This window comes from Panicum hallii, chromosome 6 (assembly GCF_002211085.1).
Source record: "Panicum hallii strain FIL2 chromosome 6, PHallii_v3.1, whole genome shotgun sequence".
Lineage (NCBI taxonomy): Eukaryota > Viridiplantae > Streptophyta > Magnoliopsida > Poales > Poaceae > Panicum > Panicum hallii.
Window position 1 is genome coordinate 11,712,897 of NC_038047.1, and position 21,230 is coordinate 11,734,126.

The 21,230-nt window shown below is 39.9% G+C and overlaps 1 protein-coding gene and 1 long non-coding RNA gene across 2 annotated transcripts; one reads left to right on the plus strand and one right to left on the minus strand.

Moving 5' to 3' along the window:
- Positions 1–1,148: 1,148 nt before the first annotated feature.
- Positions 1,149–2,901, minus strand: LOC112896199. Its single transcript, XR_003229382.1, has 2 exons — positions 1,628–2,901; positions 1,149–1,433 (listed from the first exon to the last, which is right to left on the minus strand). It is a non-coding gene; the product is annotated as an uncharacterized LOC112896199 (long non-coding RNA).
- Positions 2,902–8,600: 5,699 nt separating this feature from the next.
- On the plus strand, positions 8,601–20,424 carry LOC112896500 (GBF-interacting protein 1-like). The gene is made up of 11 exons (XM_025964488.1): positions 8,601–8,976; positions 11,053–11,096; positions 11,964–12,069; positions 12,333–12,459; positions 14,046–14,374; positions 14,469–14,573; positions 15,095–15,485; positions 16,495–16,762; positions 17,663–17,821; positions 18,252–18,752; positions 19,572–20,424. The coding sequence occupies exons 1-11, from the start codon at positions 8,817–8,819 to the stop codon at positions 19,851–19,853; spliced, it is 2,472 nt and encodes an 823-aa protein (XP_025820273.1). The 5' UTR covers positions 8,601–8,816; the 3' UTR covers positions 19,854–20,424.
- The last annotated feature ends 806 nt before the right edge of the window (positions 20,425–21,230 follow it).

Sequence of the window (21,230 nt, forward strand, 5' to 3'; positions counted from 1 at the left end):
TCGTCACTTTAATCATAGCTTAGTCACAAATCTTGTCATATGAGCCTTTTATCTTTACTTTCAATATCTTTTGCCATAAATATTCCGTTGATTAACAATCAATTCCTACTCATATGCTCAACAAGATGACAATTCTTTAATCGTGGTGTCATTCAGTTCACCAAAACTCACTGGGGTCTAGATGCACTTCCAGGGGTATAATTGGCGGGCTGAATGAAATTTTTTTTTAGTTTTTGGCAAAAATATTTTAGACTCGTCAAAAACATGGGTCTCCACCCTTTTTGTTAAACCTCTCGGTGAGGGGTATAGTCAGACTAATATTGCTAAAAATTGCTTTCAATTCTTTCAACTTTCATACTATAGATCTGGAAGTCTACCTTCGGCGGTACCGTACATCGACGAAGAATAAAACAAATGGAAAGTGCACCATATGCGCAAACGATATGGGGTTAAAGAAAGTTTGGTATACGTGGAACATGCCTTGATGCGTGGATGCGTTATATACACAATCAAACCATTTTTCCTAAATACCAAAACATAACTATCAAAATTAGAGTCAATTACCAAAATTAGAGGCAATCAAGAGGCTACGTGTGGGGCACACGTCGCTACCAGAAAACGAAAATTTCATGAGAACCGGAAACCCTCATGAAAATAGCCAAAACCAATATGAAAATAATTTAACGTCTAACTCTCATGAAAGTCCTCTCACGAATCGGGCATGACAAAAACAACCTTTTCACGAGAGTCAGCCACCAAGACTATTTTTATGACGAAAACAACCTTTTCATGAGAGTCAACCGCCAGGATCTATTTTTATGATGGGAACTCATAGCGGTGACCTCCATGAAAATATATTATGCCACAAGGTCTCATGATCATTTTCATGAGAGCGAACCACCACAAAAACTCCGCCACAAATGTTTTTCGTGTAGGCCTATAACAACCCTCATGAAAATTCATTTTCCTCTCCAAGTAAGATCCATCATGAAATGCATTCAAACCGGCATGAAAAACTGCCAAACCAAAGCGCAAATTTCATTTTCATGAGCATTCATGCCGTCACGAAAATAGTGTCAATTTCATTAGTTCGTACCATAGGAAAATAATGTCAATTTTCATGAGTTCATACCACCAAGAAAATACACACAAAACATCAGATCCCATTCCAGCACACATCCATGCTTATATAGTATCCATGTATCACTCCAGCACATAATCCATGAACATATATGATCCAGATATTAATATAATTTACATTCATGCATGAAGGAGTTTGGCATTAGCTACTGGAGCATACAAGTCCATAGATGCTACAACCATTAAATCATACAAATCCTGTACTCATGTACCCAAAAGGTTAGCATCAACTATGTTACAGCCACCAGTCCATAGATATACCTGAAAGAGCCTACATGTGATGAACCAGTAACCTGCAAAAAGAGGACACTTGAGCATAAAACTTAGAGGTTCTCTCATTTAACTGAATAGAAGTAATCTGATTTAGCTTCACTCATTTCTGCAGTCTTTCAAAAGTTTACTCAAATGAGTATAGATGATGGAATTTTCACAGATGAGTACAAATGATGCCAAAAAAAACAGAGAGCTCATTGAAAAGTAACCTTACATGACACTCTTTCCACCAACTCTACTGCATTGTGTTATCATGTGAACTGCTGCTCCATTGTGAACAGCTCCTTTTATATCATTCCGGAAAATGAACTGTCATGTGATGAACCAGTACCTAAAAGGTTCACATACATATCCTTAAGAGAGCATATATATGACATCAATTATTAAGCTGTTCAGCTAAACAGTATTCTGGGAGTTGCAGTACACAAAATTCAGTAAAATAAAATCCAATAGGAGAGAGAAATACTACAAACTATCAGATATGTGAAAAGTGCAAGGAACATGAATGCCTAGCCTTCTGCCTACACCCCAGAAACGACGACAGCAAAAAATTTATTTGAAGATGTAATACGAGCTCACCATCTAATAAGTCAAAAGCAATAAAAGAGGAAGAAAATAGCTGTGTGAAGTAGAACACGAGATCGCCAGCCCTATAATACGTAAAGAACAGAATCTTGATAAGTTTTTGTCTTAATTCCATCATGTCAGTGGTACTATATCATGCGACACTCAAACACTACAGCAAGCCAGCAAGTCAGGATTCTATACATCACCATGAACAGAAAGAAGTAGATATTGGTGCTGCCGAACAGCAACACCATCAAAAGAAAGTAGGCCTAAAAATAGGAGGGCATCATTTGTACAAACTTATCAATATCTCATCTAATCAATCAACTAACTGGAGGACATCATTACTAATAGTATCTGATAGGGGAATTTTATCAAACACATGATGATCTGCAGTGATAAGTAACATGCTCGACGAGCGATTTTAATTGTACGAGATAGCAATTGGCCAGCACAATGACGTATAGAGTTTCTTGAAGGAATCAATAACACGATTTAATCTAGAGATCTACTGGAGCATAACACAACTATTTTGAGGGTGAGGATGACTGGACGAGCTGCAGCACAGGTGTGCCAAGCCCTGCACGGACGAGCAGCGCGCAGCCGCGCAACCATGCGAGCAGCGGGCCACTGTCGTCACCCCGCATGGACGCGCAGCGCGCGGCCGCCGGCATCCCGCATACACAAGCGCGCGGCCACTGGGAGCGTGCGGCCACTGGCACTGCGATGCCTCCTTGCTGAGGCTTCACGCCCGCGACCCGGCCTTGCGGCCGCGCCCCCTCCGTCGAGTGCGGCCGCAACAAGATGGAAGGGAGGGAGGAGGCAACGCGGGGAGGCCGGCGATGTGGATCTGAGGAGGGGAAGGAGACTGGGAGAGAGAGGCGATGGGGAGCCGGGGAGGGGAGGGGGCGGGGGAGGGAGAGAGACCTAGGTTTTTCGACCCGATTTTATACTATCTGAGGAGGGGAAGGAAACCGGGAGAGAGAGGCGATGGGGAGCCGGGGAGGGGAGGGGAGGGGGCAGGGGAGGGAGAGAGACCTAGGTTTTTCAACCCGACTTTATACGATGAAGAAGCGATATAAACCGTCGGATCAGGGATGGATGGACAGGAAATTTTGGGCCGTGAGTGCGTGCCTAGAAAACGGCCCATTCTCAGTTTTTATGGCCCATTTGGTTTTTTATGTTTATTTGCAACTAATTAAGCAACCCTTGTGAAATGACACATAAAAATAATATTATTATATATACCAATATATTTTTTACATGTAATAGGCAACATCTAAGTTGTCATATAGAAGTTTCAACAATTATTGAACAGATTTGACATTTTTCATCATTTAAATGAATTTCTGCGTGCTTATCGAAAGTTATTCCAAGTTGAACTACATGTACCTCCAATAAGATTTGAAAATTTGTGTAAAAATTATATTTAGGCTTATATTATCCATTTTAGGCCATATCTTGAAGATAGATAAAAATTTCAATTGTCTTCTTGGGATAATTCGAACTTCTATCTCCAAATTACCACATAATAATTACAATAATATCTAAATTCAGTCAGAAAATTCTACAAATTGACATGATAAATTAATTTTGGTTCATAAGCTTGCCATAAAAAACTTCAATGTTTTTCATAAAATAAGATCATACATTGTTCACAAAAGGATACATCTCTAATATAGTTTTTTTATAACTCAAGCCAAACTTTAAGATTTGAATATCTGATAACATTTTTGAACTCGTACACACCTCAAATTTGGAAAGAACCTTACCTTTACCTTCCTATTCATAAGTATGAATTTATTTTCCCACTTGTTATGTAAAAAAATTATTTTTCTATTTTTTTAAATAACTAATTAAGGCACCCTTGTGAAGTGGCTCACAAAATAAATTATTTTAAATAGAACAGTATATTTTTAAAATGTAATAGACGACATCTAAGTTATCATGTATGAGTTTAAAGAATTTTTTAATAGATTCAATATTTTCTATTATTTAAATAAATTTCTACATGCTTATAAAATTAATCCAAATTGAACTATGTGTACCTCCATTAAGATTTTAAAAATTTGATAAAAATAATATTTAGACTCATATGGTCCATCCTAACCTATTTATTGGAGATAGATGAAAAATTAAGTTCGCTTCTTGGGACAATACAAACTTCTATCTCCAAATGACTATATAATAATTATAATAGTATTTAAATTTGGTCAAAAACTTATACAAATTGCCATAGGAGCTGAGATAGAGGGAGTAGGGTGAGAAGTGCAGGCAACTAAAGCGACTAAGCCCGCTATGTGCAAAGATAGCTTGTATCAAACTATTTCGTGAGAGCTATTATTCCCTCTCATGAAAATAGCTCGCCTCTCATGAAAATTATTTTCATGAGAGTGTTGGGATCATCTACACGAAAATAAATATTTTCATGATGGTTCACATAATACCTTCACGAAAATATATTTTCGTGAGAGGTTCTTTCTCACCTTCATGAAAATAAACATCTTCATGAGGGATGCTCATTCCTCTCATAAAATGAAATCTCCATTTTGTGGTAGTGCGTGGAGAGGGTTGTGTGCCGGTGGTGGGAGTTTGGTGAAAAAAGTTTAGCTGTTTTGGCAGTATCATTTTCTAAAGAGTGTTTTTAGTCCTCCTTCACACTTTGATACCACTTGGTGTGGTGAATGGTGAGTAGTCTACTCTAGGTAAGGAAAGTTTTCAATTATTTTATTCTTTATAGAATATATATGTGTTTCTTTAAGGGGCACATAATTCTACCTTAGGCAAATTTTTTACTAATATGGTCCTCTCCATTACTTGATTGGCCACCTCTCAGTTTCAATTCAAGGTTCACCAATGCTTACGACATGATTGTTTTGTTAAACAATCACCTCGCCTTATCACTTTGAAAATCTTCATTAAGTTGCACTATACAATTTATAAGATACTAGTAAATATATCCGTGCGTTGCTAATAAATATACCCGTGCGTCGCTAAGGGCGGACATGATCTGGTATTTTTTTATATCACTTTGTGTGTATAACTAAAAAAGCAATGATTTTAGGTGGATTCTGTATTAGGCATTTATAATTGAGTAAATTCTAAATTCCCTCAGTGCCATGAAAATTTAGATGGGTTCCCTCGGTGCTATAGAAAATTTGAAATTGCCCTGGGTGCCATTGAATCTAGAAATTATTCCCTCAATGCCACAATCGTTAGGGATCCGTTAATTTTGAACTGAACAAGGATTTTTGAGGCATTGACATCATAGGAAATGACCTTTATACCCCTAACCAAATTCCCGTGGGAGAAACCTTATCCTTTCCTTCCCATCCGCTTGTTCCTCTCCCCATCCCCCCCCCCAAGGATTTGGCGTCACTCCGCCTGCGATTCCCCTCCTGGCGCTCCTCCCTCAGCGTCGCAAGGCTCCTCTCCGACGGCAGCCCTCAGCGCGGCGCGGTCCCCCAAGCGGTGCTGCCGTGCTGGCCCCCCGAGCAACGGCGGCCAAGAGCGCAGGCCGAGCGTGGCTCCTCAAGCGGCCCGCAACGTTGAGTGCGCGAGGCCGAGCACAACCCCTCGCTGCAGCCAGGACCCCTTCCCCCTCCCCCCTCGAGCACAAGATGTCAGCCTCCAATCCTTCATGGCTTACTGAAGGGTGAGTTTTCTTTGTTCTTCTCGTTTCCTAGGCTCGCTCTTGGTATTACATGATGGGCAGCACAAACACACACTAGTATTGATGCCATCTTGTTTCACTGGATGGACCCTAATTCGAGCTATTATTTGGAAATTAAAATGCCTCGGAATCCTAGATGTAGGAAAGAGATTTCTTGCTTTATTTGAGATGATGCCGTAGACTCTTGATATATGCAATTTCAAAGACTTTGCTGTTTTTGTCATGAGGAGTTGTATATGTGGCAAAATTCTTTAAACGGGAAATAGCTGATAGTATGATATGTGATGTGACTTTTGTGATTAGAAACTAGATACTCATGTAGCCTATCTAGTATGATCTGTGATGTGGCTTTTGTGATGAGAAACTTGATACTCATGTGGCCTATCTAGTACTCTTATTTTGGTATGTATGTCATGGTTATGTGACTTTTTGTGATGAGAATCTTGTTGTTCATGTGGTCTGTATGGTCTACCTTATGGCCTAGCTAATTGTAATGAGAAATCTATTGCTCATTTCCATGATTAAAATGATATGTATATGATCTTTATGGTAAAATCATCAATTTGTGAGCATCTTAAATTTATAAGTAATATATGTGACTTCTTTCATCTTTGTGTGAGATATCAATTTTACTTGATTTATGGTTACCGGTGGTACTACGAAATGAACCTGGAATGGCATATAAGGGAAACAACCAAATTATACTCTGTTCTTTTAGAGGGGCAAAAGAGTCTTTTCCATGGCCATTTAGCTGTACCATAACAGCTCATAGACGGTTGTGGCATTGAGAGTATAATTCCTAGATTCAATGGCACCCCGGGCAATTTTAAAATTTCTATGGCACCGAGGGAAGCCATCTAAATTTTCATGGCACCGAGGGAATTTACTCAATTTTATCTAGCATTTTAACTTTATTTTCCTTATAGACACAATGTATTTGGCTCAACGTGACTTGTTATTTTCAATTTTTATGGAAGAAATAACAAAAAAGGAGAATATAGAGTAGTGAGAGATATAAAGATAGGAAGAGCATTTTCTTATCCTCGCTGTCAAGAATTCGGATGGGGCTGATGACCATTCATTGTATATATCATATTCGCTGTCCACTCTAAAATCTAAAAATTACGGTGATAGCTGACCACATGTTCATTCCATCATTATCGTGTCCTAGCACATCCCCTTCCAATTCCTCTCTCTTCTCAAATTGGTGCCCAAGTTTAATTGTTTACGATACTGGCTGGCCCGTCGATCGCACGATGCAAGTGAGGCTACTGCACCGGGCCTCCAATTTTGAAGGCCCCATTTAGTTAGTATTAGTTAGAGTAATTAGCTTATAGGTGAATTAGCTACTGCACTAGGCTACATCCTCCAAAGTTTCAAAGACCAAACTAGCTCACAGGTGGACAGGCCAGACGTGAGACGCCATAGCCCATGTACAGCTCCTGGAATCAGGGAAAGATAAAAATAAGAATGATCATCCTTTTACCTTTTAGCATCTACTTCCTCCATCCTAAATTACAAGTTATTAAATTATATGATAGATTAACAAGATAAAATTATTATATTTGCTCATATTTATTACCAATGTTTAGCACTACTTAATTTACATGCACAAGCACTTTCTAGATAGGATAAGATAACTTGTTTTCTAGATATTATAATGATTAATTTTTTGGATGGAGGGAGCATGCCAATTGTACTCTTTAGTATTGTAAAAAAGTATGCTTATTGTGGTTCTTAGTATTGTAATGAACATATTATTTAATAATAGAGCATGTACTTTAACTTTTGGTAATCTATCTATATTTTCTTATTACAGGGGCCTCATTTGATATTTTTGCACTGGAGCCTCGAAATCCTAGGTACTGGTTTGGATACCAATGGCCGAATAAGTTAAATCCGCCAGAATCAAATTCTCCAAATAAATCAATCTCTCTGTTCCTAAATTGTACTTCCATTGTCTCCACTCTCCATTCTTTGTATCTTTTCCGTGCAAATATTGAGGACTCTGCCCAGTTTCGTACTATAGTTCGTCTTCCTGTCACTTTCCCTGGATACCTTGCTTTCTGTCAGATTTCTAGGCCTCAACTCTTGCCTTTGGTATGTATCTCTTCCTCTCTATCTTCATCATTGTCAGTCTACCGCGTGCGTGTGGCTGCTTGCATCCTTGCTCCACCCTATAGGATGACACACAGAGGGCAAGCGGAGACGATGCTGCGGATGAAAGAGGGAGCTATAGCGGTGGTGGGAGCCTACGAGGACAAGATCAATGTCTCTAGATTGGCAGCACCTGTCTCGAACGCTGCCGGCGACCCGAGCTATAGGGTGCGCAGCATGAGCAGTGGCGGCCGCGAAGTTTGAGGTGCGAGTGGGCCCGCCCAAACGATTGGAGTTCGTCCTGAAGTCGTTGGGGGTTTGACGGACATGATTCAGGAGACGGGCGTAGGAAGCTTTGGTGAAGGAGGAGGCGATATGATAGCATGAAGGTGAGGAGCAGCCGTCGCCGGTTATGCAGCAAGAGGCCAGCCGTAAGTTGAAAAGGAGTGTGCGTTTAAAAAAAGAAAGGACTGTGGAGGAAAAAGACCATTCGGGTCAAGAAGTAAAATTAGATCCAAATCCAAAACGGACTGAGAAATTCTTACTTTAAAAGTAGGTAAAGATAGAGATAAAAATAAAGATAGTCGTACTTTATTTTTTAGAGACCCAGTAGAAGTCTGGGGATACCTTCGGAGGAAAGAGAGCAACGCAACCAGTAGTAGCGCCGGCGAGCGGAGACGGAGACGGTGAGAAGACCGGTGACAACGCGCAGGAAATTGCCTTGCGCTCGGCGTGCCTGGGTGCGCGCTGCTGTGTTGCGTGCCTGGCCCCCGACCCATTCCTTCCTTCACCCCTGGCTTTCCCTTTTCTCGCCTCCACCTCACCCCTCCTCCCCTCACTCAGAATCAAACACCCCCCCCCTCCCCCCAAAATCTCTCTCCCACTGCTCCTTCTCTCTCTCTCCTCTCCCCCCACCCAGCCACCCCTCGTTTCCCTTCCCCCCCTCGCCAGCTTCCTCGCAAATCTCCCTCGCTCTCGCTTGCGACACGCACGCCCGCGCGCGTGAGGTGGACGCGGAAGCGGAGGATTGGCCGAGGCGGAGGGCGAGGAGGCGGCGGCGAGGGAGATGGCGGCGGGCGGTAGGGTTTCGATCCCGGTGGGGGCGCGGCGTACGGTCGCGGACATCAAGGAGATCGCCGGCGGCCACACCGACGAGGAGGTCTACGCCATGCTCCGCGAGTGCAACATGGATCCCAACGAGACCGCCCAGAGGCTCCTCCTCCAAGGTCTGCTCGCTCCCCTGCCCATCCCCTCCCCCGTTCCGTCTAGATTTCGTCGTTTGATCTGGTTTCCTGGCCCGTGCGGCTGGTTCGAGTTGGGCGTGGGGCGTGCAAGGTTGCGTCCGCGGCGTGCTATTCGATTTGTTCTAGGCTTGATTTGATTTGGTTCTCGGGAGAGGGTACGCAGAGGGTTGCGTTGGCGTCACTGTTGGGGTTGCATTTTTAGGGTTTTTGGAATCCAGCAGGCTGCTTCGGCTGCTTTAGGAGAACGTCTCTGCGCCATTGTTCTCTTGGTCTCAGTCGAGATGGGATGTCTTCTTCTTGTTCCCTTTTTCTTTTGGTGATGATATTATATGCCAAACCAGATTGCATCTGCAGTGGCACTTCTCGACCGTGAAACTTGCAAGTGGCGTTTCTCAATGAATAAACTTTGCTGTGGTATAGCAATAGAGTGGGAACTTACCAGGGGCACTTATAGAAAACAATCATCCTTTTTATACCACCTTTTAGTGTCCCTTTAGCTTCTGATATCTGTGTATTTAGGGTTTGAAATTATCAGGGTTAATGCTAGTTTCTTAGTGAAGCAATTAGCAATATGGTATTTAAATTATTGTGCAGGTTCATGCTATTTGTTGTTTTTTCTGCCCCTGTGCCTGAATGGGCCTGTCTGATGATGGGAGTAAGGTGTTGAACCAAATTTTATGTATGAGGATAGACAACCTGTCTATGCCTATTACCAATTTCCATGTATTGCCATTATAACAATTAAAGTTGATGGTGGTTCTTTTACCCTCTCTTAGATACCTATAGAAAAGGGAAAACACCTCTGAGTAGTCTTTAAAATTTTTTTAATCTAACCTCAGCAATCTACCCCCTCTTACAATGTTTCTCTCAGCTCCTCATCAAGTTGAAGGTGGCATGATTGCAGGACAAACGTGCTGGGTCGAATGCAGCACCAAAGGCACAACAAGTGCCGCACTGGAGCTCAGTTGAGCTAACCATAGAGCTGGGGATGTGACGTAATCTGAACAAAAGAGCTCAGGCGAGCTCTTTGTAACACAAGTTGCTTAAGCTGTAGCGCTATATAGTGGGATATGGCCTTTTAGCAAGGCGTCATTCAACTAATGTTTTGAGTGTCCTCACTTTGATTGGATACACAAGTCTACACAGTTGCACGTCGATGCTTGCTTGGGCCATTAAATATAGTAGATTAATGTTTGGAGAAGTGAAATGTTCATGTGAACTCTGATAATGGTAATATACTTGAATTGATCTGGAAAACTGTTTCTTCTGCTGTTCAAATGTTTGCACTGGAATAAAAAAATCATATTTTTTTGTGCTGTTTATATTATCTTACAGCCTTTTCTCACTGACCAACTTCCTGTGAATAGCTACTTCCTCATGAAGTGCACCGAAACAGAGCTTTATTTTGTAAAAGCTGTGCCAAATATACCATATATGGAGGTGGTCCTGCTGCACTGCAGAAAATCTATAAGTTCTAAATACAATTTGTTTTCCTCAGGTGATCTGGTAAACTAAAAGTAAGTGGAATTGAGAAAACTTAAGATTTTCTTCTTCCTTTTATGGACTTGAACCACGCAGTTCCTAAGAGATGTTTAAGGCTTTGTTTGAGTTTATTTTCTTAAGAGCACTTCTTGTCTGCTGCATTTTGGGTGTCCGAACCAAGGGATCAACTCTTTTAAGAATTATACCTATGATGTGATACTAAATTTTGTAAGGTGTTTCGGGCGACACAAAAGTTAACCCTTACTTTGCTGATATCTCCTTTTCTGTTCCTTGCTTCATGCATGTGTAATGCTCATATTTAATACTTGAGTTCAGATTTTTTGTTGAGTCCTCTAATGCTGTTAGGTCTACAGGGGCCTTTGAACATATGGTTGGTTTCTTACTATATGATTGCTATATGTTTTCACTGGTATATTGACACAAGTGGATCAATTGCTAATAGAATACTGGTCTAGATCCACTATAGTATCCTTATGCTTTATTTTTTATCTGCACTTGTAAATTTGTAATCTCTGTGACTCAACTTAGACTTGGTTTGTCATTTTTAAATTTCAGATACCTTTCATGAGGTGAAACGGAAGCGTGACAAGAAAAAGGAGGTAGGGTGATCTTTCCATCTGTCCCTGTTCTTTTCTCTTTCAAACTATGATCCATTACTAATCACGTGTTCTGTGCAAGTTGCTGAAGCTAGTAGGAGATATGTCTATTCAGAATGAATTGCCTTATTGTTTGAGGCTAGGTTGTCGGACATGTTGCTAGCCTTATGGCAACTGCTTTTGCACAACAGTTTGAGAAATAAGCCCAATGGATCAATCTGGAAGGGCCCTTATTCGTGTGCTCATGCTCAAAAGCATCACAGTTAGAAATATACCTATTTGAATGGTGTGGGAAATGCTATTTCAGTCCCTAGCAGGTGCTATAGTCAAGTTATTATAGCATCTCTGAAGGGTGAATTGCTAAAATGTTGAAATCAAACTTGGCTTACATAATAAATTTATTTCTGGCCTTATGTTTCAATTTAGTGGAAAATATATTATGAAGCATCTAAAGCTTGCACATCATCACATTATATTAATCTCCTTAGATTTGGCTTTATCAATGCTAATTCTAATTATTCTGATAGCTCTTTTAAAACAATTGTAGTTAATCTGAAACAATAAGTTAGACATCAAAAAGCATTGACAGCAATTGTGAATGAAGGAGTTCCTAGGCAGTACTGGTTTAGAGTAGACTTGGGCATGAATCTCACAGCAATACCCTTCTCAACACCCGTCAAGGTGCATATTATTTTACTTCTATTTATGTGAAGCAATACATACACATAGACGATGCAATGTAGCCACCTTTGATTCAGTAATGTTTCAATTCTTGTTATTAAATACTTTTCTGCATCAGACAAATCATTGACTATCGTCTTGTTTCAAGGTACTGTTTAAATTGATTTTAACATCAAGTTTTATCAACAGGGTAGTAAAGAGCCATTGGATTCTCGGTGGAGACCTGCCCTGCAGGGACGAGGTGGAAAGAGTGGTCGAGGGAACTATTCTTCGCGCAGTTTGTCCAGTTCTAATGGTATTTACAGCATTCTGCAACATAAGATTTGGAGAAAAGCACTTGATGCTACCTTGTTCCACTAGGCTTTCAAGAGTGTTCATGTGTACATATTATTGATGTTGAGAATTTGTTTACAAGTTAGAGCTGCTTTTGTCACAAACCTTTTTGACAACATAACCATCCATGTTAATTTTTAACATAAAGTAAACTTAATACACATTTTTTTCCCTGTCAAATGGTTACACAAAACCCACACATTATTTTTTTGTATCTCATTGAAGATTCTGCTGGACGAAGTGCTATTTCTGGAAAGGAGAATGGAATAAATCATATCATCGAAAAAGGTAGTAGTTCTACTCCAACAATCAGTACAAATATGGATGTTAAAGCTTTTACTTCCATGCCAAGGTATCCATACTTCTCCAGTTCTGATTTGTTCTGAAGCCCGTCTTTATCAAATTTATCGTCCATTCTTTTACCTCTAAAGACTACTGCCAAATGTTACTGAGCTTATTTGTTCTTGTGTATGCTACATAGCAGAACTATGTATATATTTGCTCATGCATTTCCCATTTTGATAAGAGTGAGTGTAAGGTGTTTACTAGTGGTAGCATTTGATTAATCTCAGAAAGCTTGCTTAAGTTAAATCTATTTATTATTAAACTTGATTTCATGCAGCTCTGCGTTGGAAGTTCCCTTGCTGTTCTAATGAGCTGAAGCCTTTGATATATATATATATGTGTGTGTGTGTGTGTGTGTGTGTTAAAATGTGACGGTCCTGGGTGCATTTTGTATAGAGAATGCACCCACCCTCTCAGTTGCAAATTGCAGCTGGATCGCGTCCAGTTGCAACCGGTTCGCGTCCAGTTGCAACCGGTTCGCATCTGAGTTGCAACCGGTTCGCGTCTAGTTGCAACCGGGTCGGTTTGAGTTGCAACCGGTTCGCGTCCAGTTGCAACCGGTTCGGTCCGAGTTGCAACCGGTTCCGTCTGAGTTGCAACCGGTTCGTGTCTAGTTGCAACCGGGTTGATTTGAGTTGCAACCGGTTCGCGTCCAGTTGCAACCGGGTCGGTTTGAGTTGCAATTAGTTCGCGTCCAGTTGCAACCGGGTTCGCGCCCAGTTGCAATCAGTTCCGTCCAGTTGCAATTGGTCTATTCTCCCAGTTGCAATCGTTATAGTCTCTCTCGGTTGCAACTGCAGGGTGGGTGCATTGTAATGCACCTTGTTGCATTTTAGCCTTGTCGTATAAATATATATCAAAAAGCATTTCCGAGAATGTTTTCTTGCTCATTTTTAAACTTGAGCTATTTAGGCATATCTAATGATTTCCAACAATCTAGAATGATACTTCTCAATGAATGTGTCTTGACTTTTGATTTAATGCGTATAATGTACTAATACTGTGGATATGTCTTAGGTATGCAATAATGCAATAGACACCCTTTTTGTCTACTTGACTAGATACAGCTTTAGTGGCTAATGTTTCCTGTTGGAAGAAGTGGCCATATACTTTCTGTCTGACTAGGCTAAATATACTTGTAAGTTATATATATTCTGCTGGTAAATTTGCAATGCTTTGGCTGCAGAGTTATCATAGTGACATCTATTTCACACTGGAGTTGGTGCATACATAGGGTTGGGTGTGCATATGCTGGAGCTCAATGTTTGGAATACGTTCTTGTTGATTCTTATCTTATTAGTACTGAATTACTAATTTTAATGTAGCTGAGATGACCTAAGAAAGTTTTTCTATGGCAAAAAAAATAAGGAAATGATGACCTGAAACAAGCGAAGTACTAAATTGCTTCCTTGTTTTGTAACATGAATCATCCATAAGAGCGTCCTGTTGTTTGGTGTTTTTCATAACTTGTGGTGTGTTCAATTGTTTTTACATGGATATGATGGAGTTCCTTTAATAAATCTGCAAAGACATGTTCTCTTCAAATCTAGCACTGTATGCTAATGTTACAAAACTTCATTGATTCAATAACAGTTTGTCAAGTGGTCTTCCCAATGGTCCATCTCAAGCAGTTAATCCTGCTACTGTGGTGGCAAGTTCTAGTGCTGCTGGTGATATGATTAAGTCTGGTCCAACAGCCTCAGCTGATTTGAAAGGTGGTGTTCGATCTGAGGATGTAGTTGCTACTCTTGGTCCAAATGCACCACAACCAGTGAGACCAGCATCATCATCAGATTCTGTGGTTGTGCCTTCTCTTGATTCTCACGCCCTTGCTGATGTTGGTGCTTCCAGACAAGATATTGGAAGCAATAAGACATCAGTAGAACATAAGGTGGGCCGTGATGTACCGATAGACAATAAAGGTATGCTAGAATTCACTTGAGCCATTTTGCTATAGTTTAAGCAAACTTTAAGATACTTGTTACAAACTTTTATTTCCCCCTTATGCACTGTTAGGCTCCTCCCAACAATCTGTATCATCATCCTTTGGACGATCATCTGGTAGTAGACCATCTTCTAGCTACAGCAGTCGTTCACAACAGTCATGTGGATCCCAAAAAGGTATTTATCATGCTCCCAGCCTTATTGGACACAATGTTATTTTCGTAGTACATGTTGAAATGTCCTTTTGTTTCTCTGCATATAATACTATGCTTGATTGGTACTTCCTATCATGGCTGAAGTAGGTTCTTTACTTTTTTTTAGTATACCCACTCAAATTTGGGCTGAATGTGCTGAGTAACAAATGTTTTAAAATAACCTATTGTTTATACCTAATTAGTATTTGATAAGTCTAACCTGGCATTTCACTAATACCTTAATGTGTTGGTGTAGGTTTTCAAAACCTTGCTTGCTACTCTAAAGTAGATAAATAGCTCTTTAGATATCTGCAATGGTATCTGTGCTAATGCTTGATGAGTGAGCTTTTCATTTGCTGTTTGAGTTTGTGTCTGAGTAACTAATGATGTCGAATGCTGCACTGTTTTGAATTAAGCTATTAGGATTTATGCTACCTTATGTTATCCGAGTATCCTCTTTTTTTTTATTGATGACTATTTTTTTGTGAAATATCTATCATTTAGTTATTCCAAGTAAAGAGTGGAAGCCAAAACCGATAAGCTCGGCTGCTTCCCAAGCACCCGAGAATGTCACCATACTTAATGATGTACCTTTGGCTGCCGACACTATTCCCCAATCATCTGCAATATCAAATTCAGTTGGCACAGAGGAGCTGTTGAAGGTGGACAAGAGCTTCAATAGTCTGCAGTTACTAGATAAGCAACACGTGATAATTCCAGATCACCTTCAAGTTTCTGAGTCAGAAAAATACGGCCTTAGCTTCGGAAGCTTCAATGCTAGTTTTCAGCAGACTATGGGCTCTTCTGATCCTGAGTCTGCAAAGAGCTCTATACCTAAATACAATTTGTCTCATGAATTGAATGGCAGTGATGATGAGCCTCAACCCAATCAAAGGTCAGTTTTAACTCCCTTTCTCTTGTTTTTTTTAGAGATTTACATCCTTGTGACGTTCTTTTAAGCTGTTACTGGTAGTTTTTGGCAGCATCAGGTTCATTCTTTTTTTCCTTCATTTCTCCTAGTTTCATGATTCAATTATGGACTGCTACAGCACACTGTTCTAGTTACTAATGTGCCAGTAAAACATGGTAGAACACCTTGCTTGCAACTTGCTTCGTTTAGTGCCACTATTTTATTTAGTTCCTGAGGCTTTAATTGATTTAAATCTTACTTATATCAAGGAAATCTTTCAACTTATTTTACAATTTGATGTTTGAAGACCTTGGCATATTCTTTAACCTGCATTTACACGGTAACCTTCATGGGTTCGTAACTTTTACCTTGATTGAATATCATCCCTTCTCCAGCTCATGCTTTGGATGTTTAAGACAGCTGCATTAATTAGTACTAGGATACTCAATCCTTAAGCATAAATGTATTTTCTTGCATGTCTTGGTGTTTATTAGTCATGTATACCTCTGTATGGTACTATATACTTAGGCCATTAATTAACTGTGGTTAAAATAATTATGCTATTCAGTTTCCAGGATACCACATTCTATTAGATCATGTATCCATGTTAATTTGCTTTGTGAATCTGTTTGTGTTGGTGTTCATTTGTTTTGTTGGATTCTCAATGTTTTCTTGTACTGTACAGTAGGCCATGTTTGATTTTTAAGTTTTTGTGGATACAACCTATTAGATTTTATGTCCATATTATTTTTTTATGCAAAGCTCTCTTGTTCAACATATATTTTGTTGAATTCTAGATGTTTTCTTGTAGGTTAATGCAGAATATGTTTAATGTCGATCATATTAACTAATTGGTGTGTATAGTATCCAAATTATGTTCTGATGTTGGAACGAAATTTAGTCAATAGTAATTTGAACAGTTAGCGTTTGGTGATATTTTTCAACTATATTTGTTCATAGTAATTTCTTCTTTTTATTTCTTATTGAAATGCAGAGATCAGAATTCATCCTCTCCTGTTCAAGATGAAGCTGACCCTTTTCTCCAGCAACTACCTTCTGCAAAGATAGAAAACCATGCACCCTCAGCAGTGGAGATTTCCTCTATTGCCCCGACAGAATCAGATGAATGTAGGGATGATTCAGCCACTTCAGAGGTTCCTCAATCTACAGCAATTTGTACCACACCATGTTACATGACATATGGATTGGCACCACAATCACATGGGGATCAGATTGCGCTGATAGATAAGTCTGAATCTCAGGCACGTGATGCTACTCTTACACTGGATACTGCTAAAATTCTTTTGCAGTTGCATATTGGCTTTCATTTGATGGGGAAAATGTTTTAATAGCACCATCCTGATTGTAGCGCAGCATAACAGTTCTTTTGTTTTACACGACAATATGCAAGCTAAGTGAGGATTGCATTACTACCATTGCATGTTGGCCTAACATTTTCTTAATCAAAGTAAAAGCTACTAAATGCTGGTTCGTACATAAATCTCTCATTTTTATTATCACACACATGTCTCGTTTTTGGTAAAATGAACTAAGCTGTTGGAATTGTTAAGAAACAATCCAGGTATAATAGAAAGGTGTAGGAGCCACAATTCCGTAGCCCTTGGGAGCCCATAGTGTTTTCTTTCTCATGAAGTCATGCTTCTAACTGCTGTAGAATGATAAGGGTGCAATGCTTGTCTAGATGAAAAATTTGCTTTACTTGTGCCTTTGAAATATCAGGTGCAAGTATACTTGTAAACATATGCACAAACTCCATCTTATCCCTTGGATACCATCCAAGTGCCCCAAGTGGGTGATAGAGATTCCTCATCCTTGTTGGACTGACCTAGGCCCAATTGAATTGGTTCAATTAAATGGTGGAAAGAGAGATGACCTCGCTTATCCCATTCAGATTGGGTCCAATGCATGAGATTGAGCTTTTGCATATGTTCACCAATATACTCTTACGTGCCTGATGCTTCTAGATGCCACAAAAGTTGGTCCGCAATCCCTCTCGCAGTACAGTACACCTAAACAACTTGAGGATGTCGACCAAAGAAATCTTTGTTTATTGGTGCTTATATCAGGGAGCCACCATTATAGTTTGCACGTAGAGGGTTCCTGCTACATCCCTGATTTTTGCTCTATAAAATTATGGGCAGGTACAACCACCAATTGATTATTCTACAAGTTATTCTACGCAATCGTACCAACCTGCAAATGATGCTGATGAACGGCTGTCCCCTTTTCTTGCTGCTGAAGCATCTCACAAATATCGGAATATTCCAGTTCATCCTGCACAAACTGGCCAGGATCATGAGGTTTGTATTGACACTCAACTTTGCATCACATCCAAGGCATTGTGTCATCTGTCTGGTGGCGTTCGAAACTTAGCCTGCTGTTAATATATCTCAAGTGCATTTTTCAGCATGCCATCAAAAGAGAAATTAATGTGGCTGGAAGTTCAATATAATTGTCGTGCACATACAGAATTTTGAATATTCAAAATTACTTAGGGATAGCTGCAGGTTAACATTTATCTGAATGAGTTCAATTACTTGACCTGGCTTTATTTAAATATCATGCTGTCATAATGGTGATGTTTCAGTGTCAGTATTGAGCATTGAGAAAACATCTGAACTTGTTTTGCCTTTATACTATTCATTGCCATGTTGGCTAGGTCTAATTTTATATCGTGCATCATGAAAATATTATCCTTTCATATTTATTTATATCTGTCAATCACTACAGGAGAATAACTCACCTGTGATTGCTTCATCTGTTTCTGCTTCGGTTGCTACCCCTGCTTCTGGAGTTCTGCCAACTTCCGTTGCTATCCCTCAACAGTCTGTTCCTGTATTTCGCCAGCCTTTGGGTGTTCATATACCACATTTTCCGACAAATTATGTCCCATACAATCAGTACATTTCACCATTTTTTATTCCACCCCCTACTCTTCACCCTTTTATGGGCAATGCTACATTTCCTCCACCACCTTCAACTGGGGCCATGTACCCAGCTCCTGGAAGCACAGGAATTATACCACCTGTCAAATACACAGTCCCTGCATTCAAGCCTGGTCCTAACACTGGGAGCCAGGCATCTATTGGAATTCCTGGTGGCTATGGAACATATGGTTCTAGTCCAGTTTACACTAATAACACAACTGTGTCATCTGGGAATCTGGCAGAGAATGATGATGTTACTTCATCTCAGTTCAAGGAAAATAGCATCTATATTGCTGGGCTCCAGGTAAGATAATTTCTCGAGAAGTTTAAGACATTTTCGTTTTCTTCTCCAGCAATAGATTTTAAGACATCATATATAAATTTTATGTACAGAGTTTAGAAATCAGGTGAATCATATTAATGTTCATGATTCAGTTTTTATCTTGATGTGTTACAAGTCTGTTGAACCACTGAGTGCAGCTAGTTTGGGTGAAGGTCCTCTACAATCCATGTTGGCCATTATTTATTTCTGGACCATATCAAAACCAGACCGAGTCATTTTTAGGGACAACTGTACTCTTGACTAATCTGAAATTGTCTTGTGTACAGCGCCACGGTGAACATTGTGCCACAACAATGGTTGTGCTAAAGCTGAAGTAGTAAAACAACTTTAGAAATAGGAAGCTGCATGAAATCGGATTTAGGGCTTTCTGGAAGTGTTTGCAATGGTATGATCACATTTTGAATAGAGGATAACATGAAAAAGAAAAATTCAATGATAAAAATCCAATGTGCCCTGTAACTGTTTTTATTGTCATGCCTCAACTAGTTTTGATCCAATACTTGGTTTAACAGATGTAACTGGGATATGGTGGTACCGTGGTACACATTGTTCCATTTTGTGCTTGCAATGCTTGTTTGAAGTGAAATTTGTGCTGTTCCTTTGCCCACTTAGCCTGCCACTTGACTTATTTCCCAAGACTTGGTCTTTGTATGCAATTGTTTGTACCAAACTGCATTACCAACAAACTTGTCATTATCATATAGCTTGTTTACAGTTTTGCTTGAACATGTTGCCTTTCCTTTTTGTCAAATTTTGTAACACCTGGTATTTTTTAACCAGACTGAAGGCTCAGCTCTATGGGTTCCTACGCCTGGACGTGATATTTCTGCTCTTCAGGCCAATCCCTTCTATGGTCTCCCCCCTCAGGGGCAGCAGGTAACTTTCGCGCCTCAAGCTGGTCCTTTCGGAGGGATCTACCATCCAGCGCACACCATGGCAGGAGCTGCTGTTCATCCGCTGCTCCAGCCATCTCACACCATGGCTGGAGCTGTAGAAATAGTCGGGGCACCTGGCAGTGTTTACCAGCATCCGCAAGCTCAGATGAATTGGGGAAGTTACTGATAGGTTACTGCATATTGTTTCTTTGAGTATCCATAACGATGCATTTGGCTGGAAGGTCAAGTTTCAACATAGATGGACATGATCAGGAGTGTATATATGTTCTCAGCATGGCTGACCTGGAGGGGGGGAGGGTTGTGGCTTCCAGAAGCTTGCATATTGTTGTGGTTGTGGTTCTGTTTGTAGCAGATACTGGCCATGAAGTTTGGTTGAGTTTATCTGCTCAGGTTCCTTAATATGGGCTCTCTAATACAATTTTAGCCTCTTGTGCCCCTCCATTTGAAACTGCTGCAAGGAGCGTGAGTTTTGTTCTCTTATCTGAATGAGGTTATAGATTACTTCGAAGCTGCAAAATTGAGCCAGTGGATTTTCATTATTTCCGCTGCTTACATGTAAATTAAATTTTGGTACTGCGAGAATGTGTAACAGCTGTTGTACTTTGTGTAAAACAAGAGGTGCAAACACAGTTGGGACTTGCAGCTAACGACAATTAAGTGCTATACGACTTATTGAGCACATTTGTCGTGTTCCTGTAGTTCAGAGCTTAGTTAAAAGTTATTATATTGCTGCTTAATTGTTGTTTTGTTCCGGTTCAATCTTGTTTTCGGTCAAAGGAGCAACATCTTGTTTCGCTCACTTGTTTATGATATCATGGACTCATGATGCTATTGGCTTGTGGGATGTAATTGTCGGGGCCGAATGGTCTTGGATGCCTCTGGTTGGCTGGGTGGATGATCTCCTGAGTGAAATTTATCTTTTTTGACCAAGTTCACAGAGCTCCCGTCAACATTTTCAACAAAATATTAGATAGAGCACTTGTGCATAATCCATTGATTAAACATTTCATCTAGGGTATTCGGTGGAGCAATATTGCAATTTGAACAGCACGTCAAAGAAAGTAAAATGACAACGAAGTGATGCGTTGAATTGTTTCTTTACAACGGCAGAAGTAACATATTTTACGCCCTTTCTAGTTCTTGCTAAGTCATTTTTGGCTAACATAATAGGCAACATATCAGGTGCAAACCTGATATCCGTGCAAACTCCGTGCAAACCAACTAACAAAAGTCGCAAAAAATTCTTAAAAAAATTATGTATATACTTCATAGACTACTCTACCACTGTATAAAATTTTAAGTTCAAATTCATCATATGTTAAGAGATACTAAAAAGAGAAAATTCTGAGAGATAAATAAAAGAGAAAACTTTTAAAACTTTCTTTTTTTTTATCTCTTAACATATGATGAATTTGAACTTGAAATTTTATACGGTGGTAGAGTAGTCTATGAAGTATATACATAATTTTTTTGAGAATTTTTTACGACTTTTGTGAGTTGGTTTGCACGGAGTTTGCACGGATATCAGGTTTGCACCTGATAT

Bases quoted from the DNA above. Each gene is read 5' to 3' on its own strand.
- LOC112896500 (XM_025964488.1), top strand. From the start codon at position 8,817: ATGGCGGCGGGCGGTAGGGTTTCGATCCCGGTGGGGGCGCGGCGTACG. The intron at 11,097-11,963 runs GTAGGGTGATCT...TTTTATCAACAG, and splicing joins AGCGTGACAAGAAAAAGGAG to GGTAGTAAAGAGCCATTGGA. The intron at 16,763-17,662 runs GCACGTGATGCT...AATTATGGGCAG, and splicing joins TAGATAAGTCTGAATCTCAG to GTACAACCACCAATTGATTA.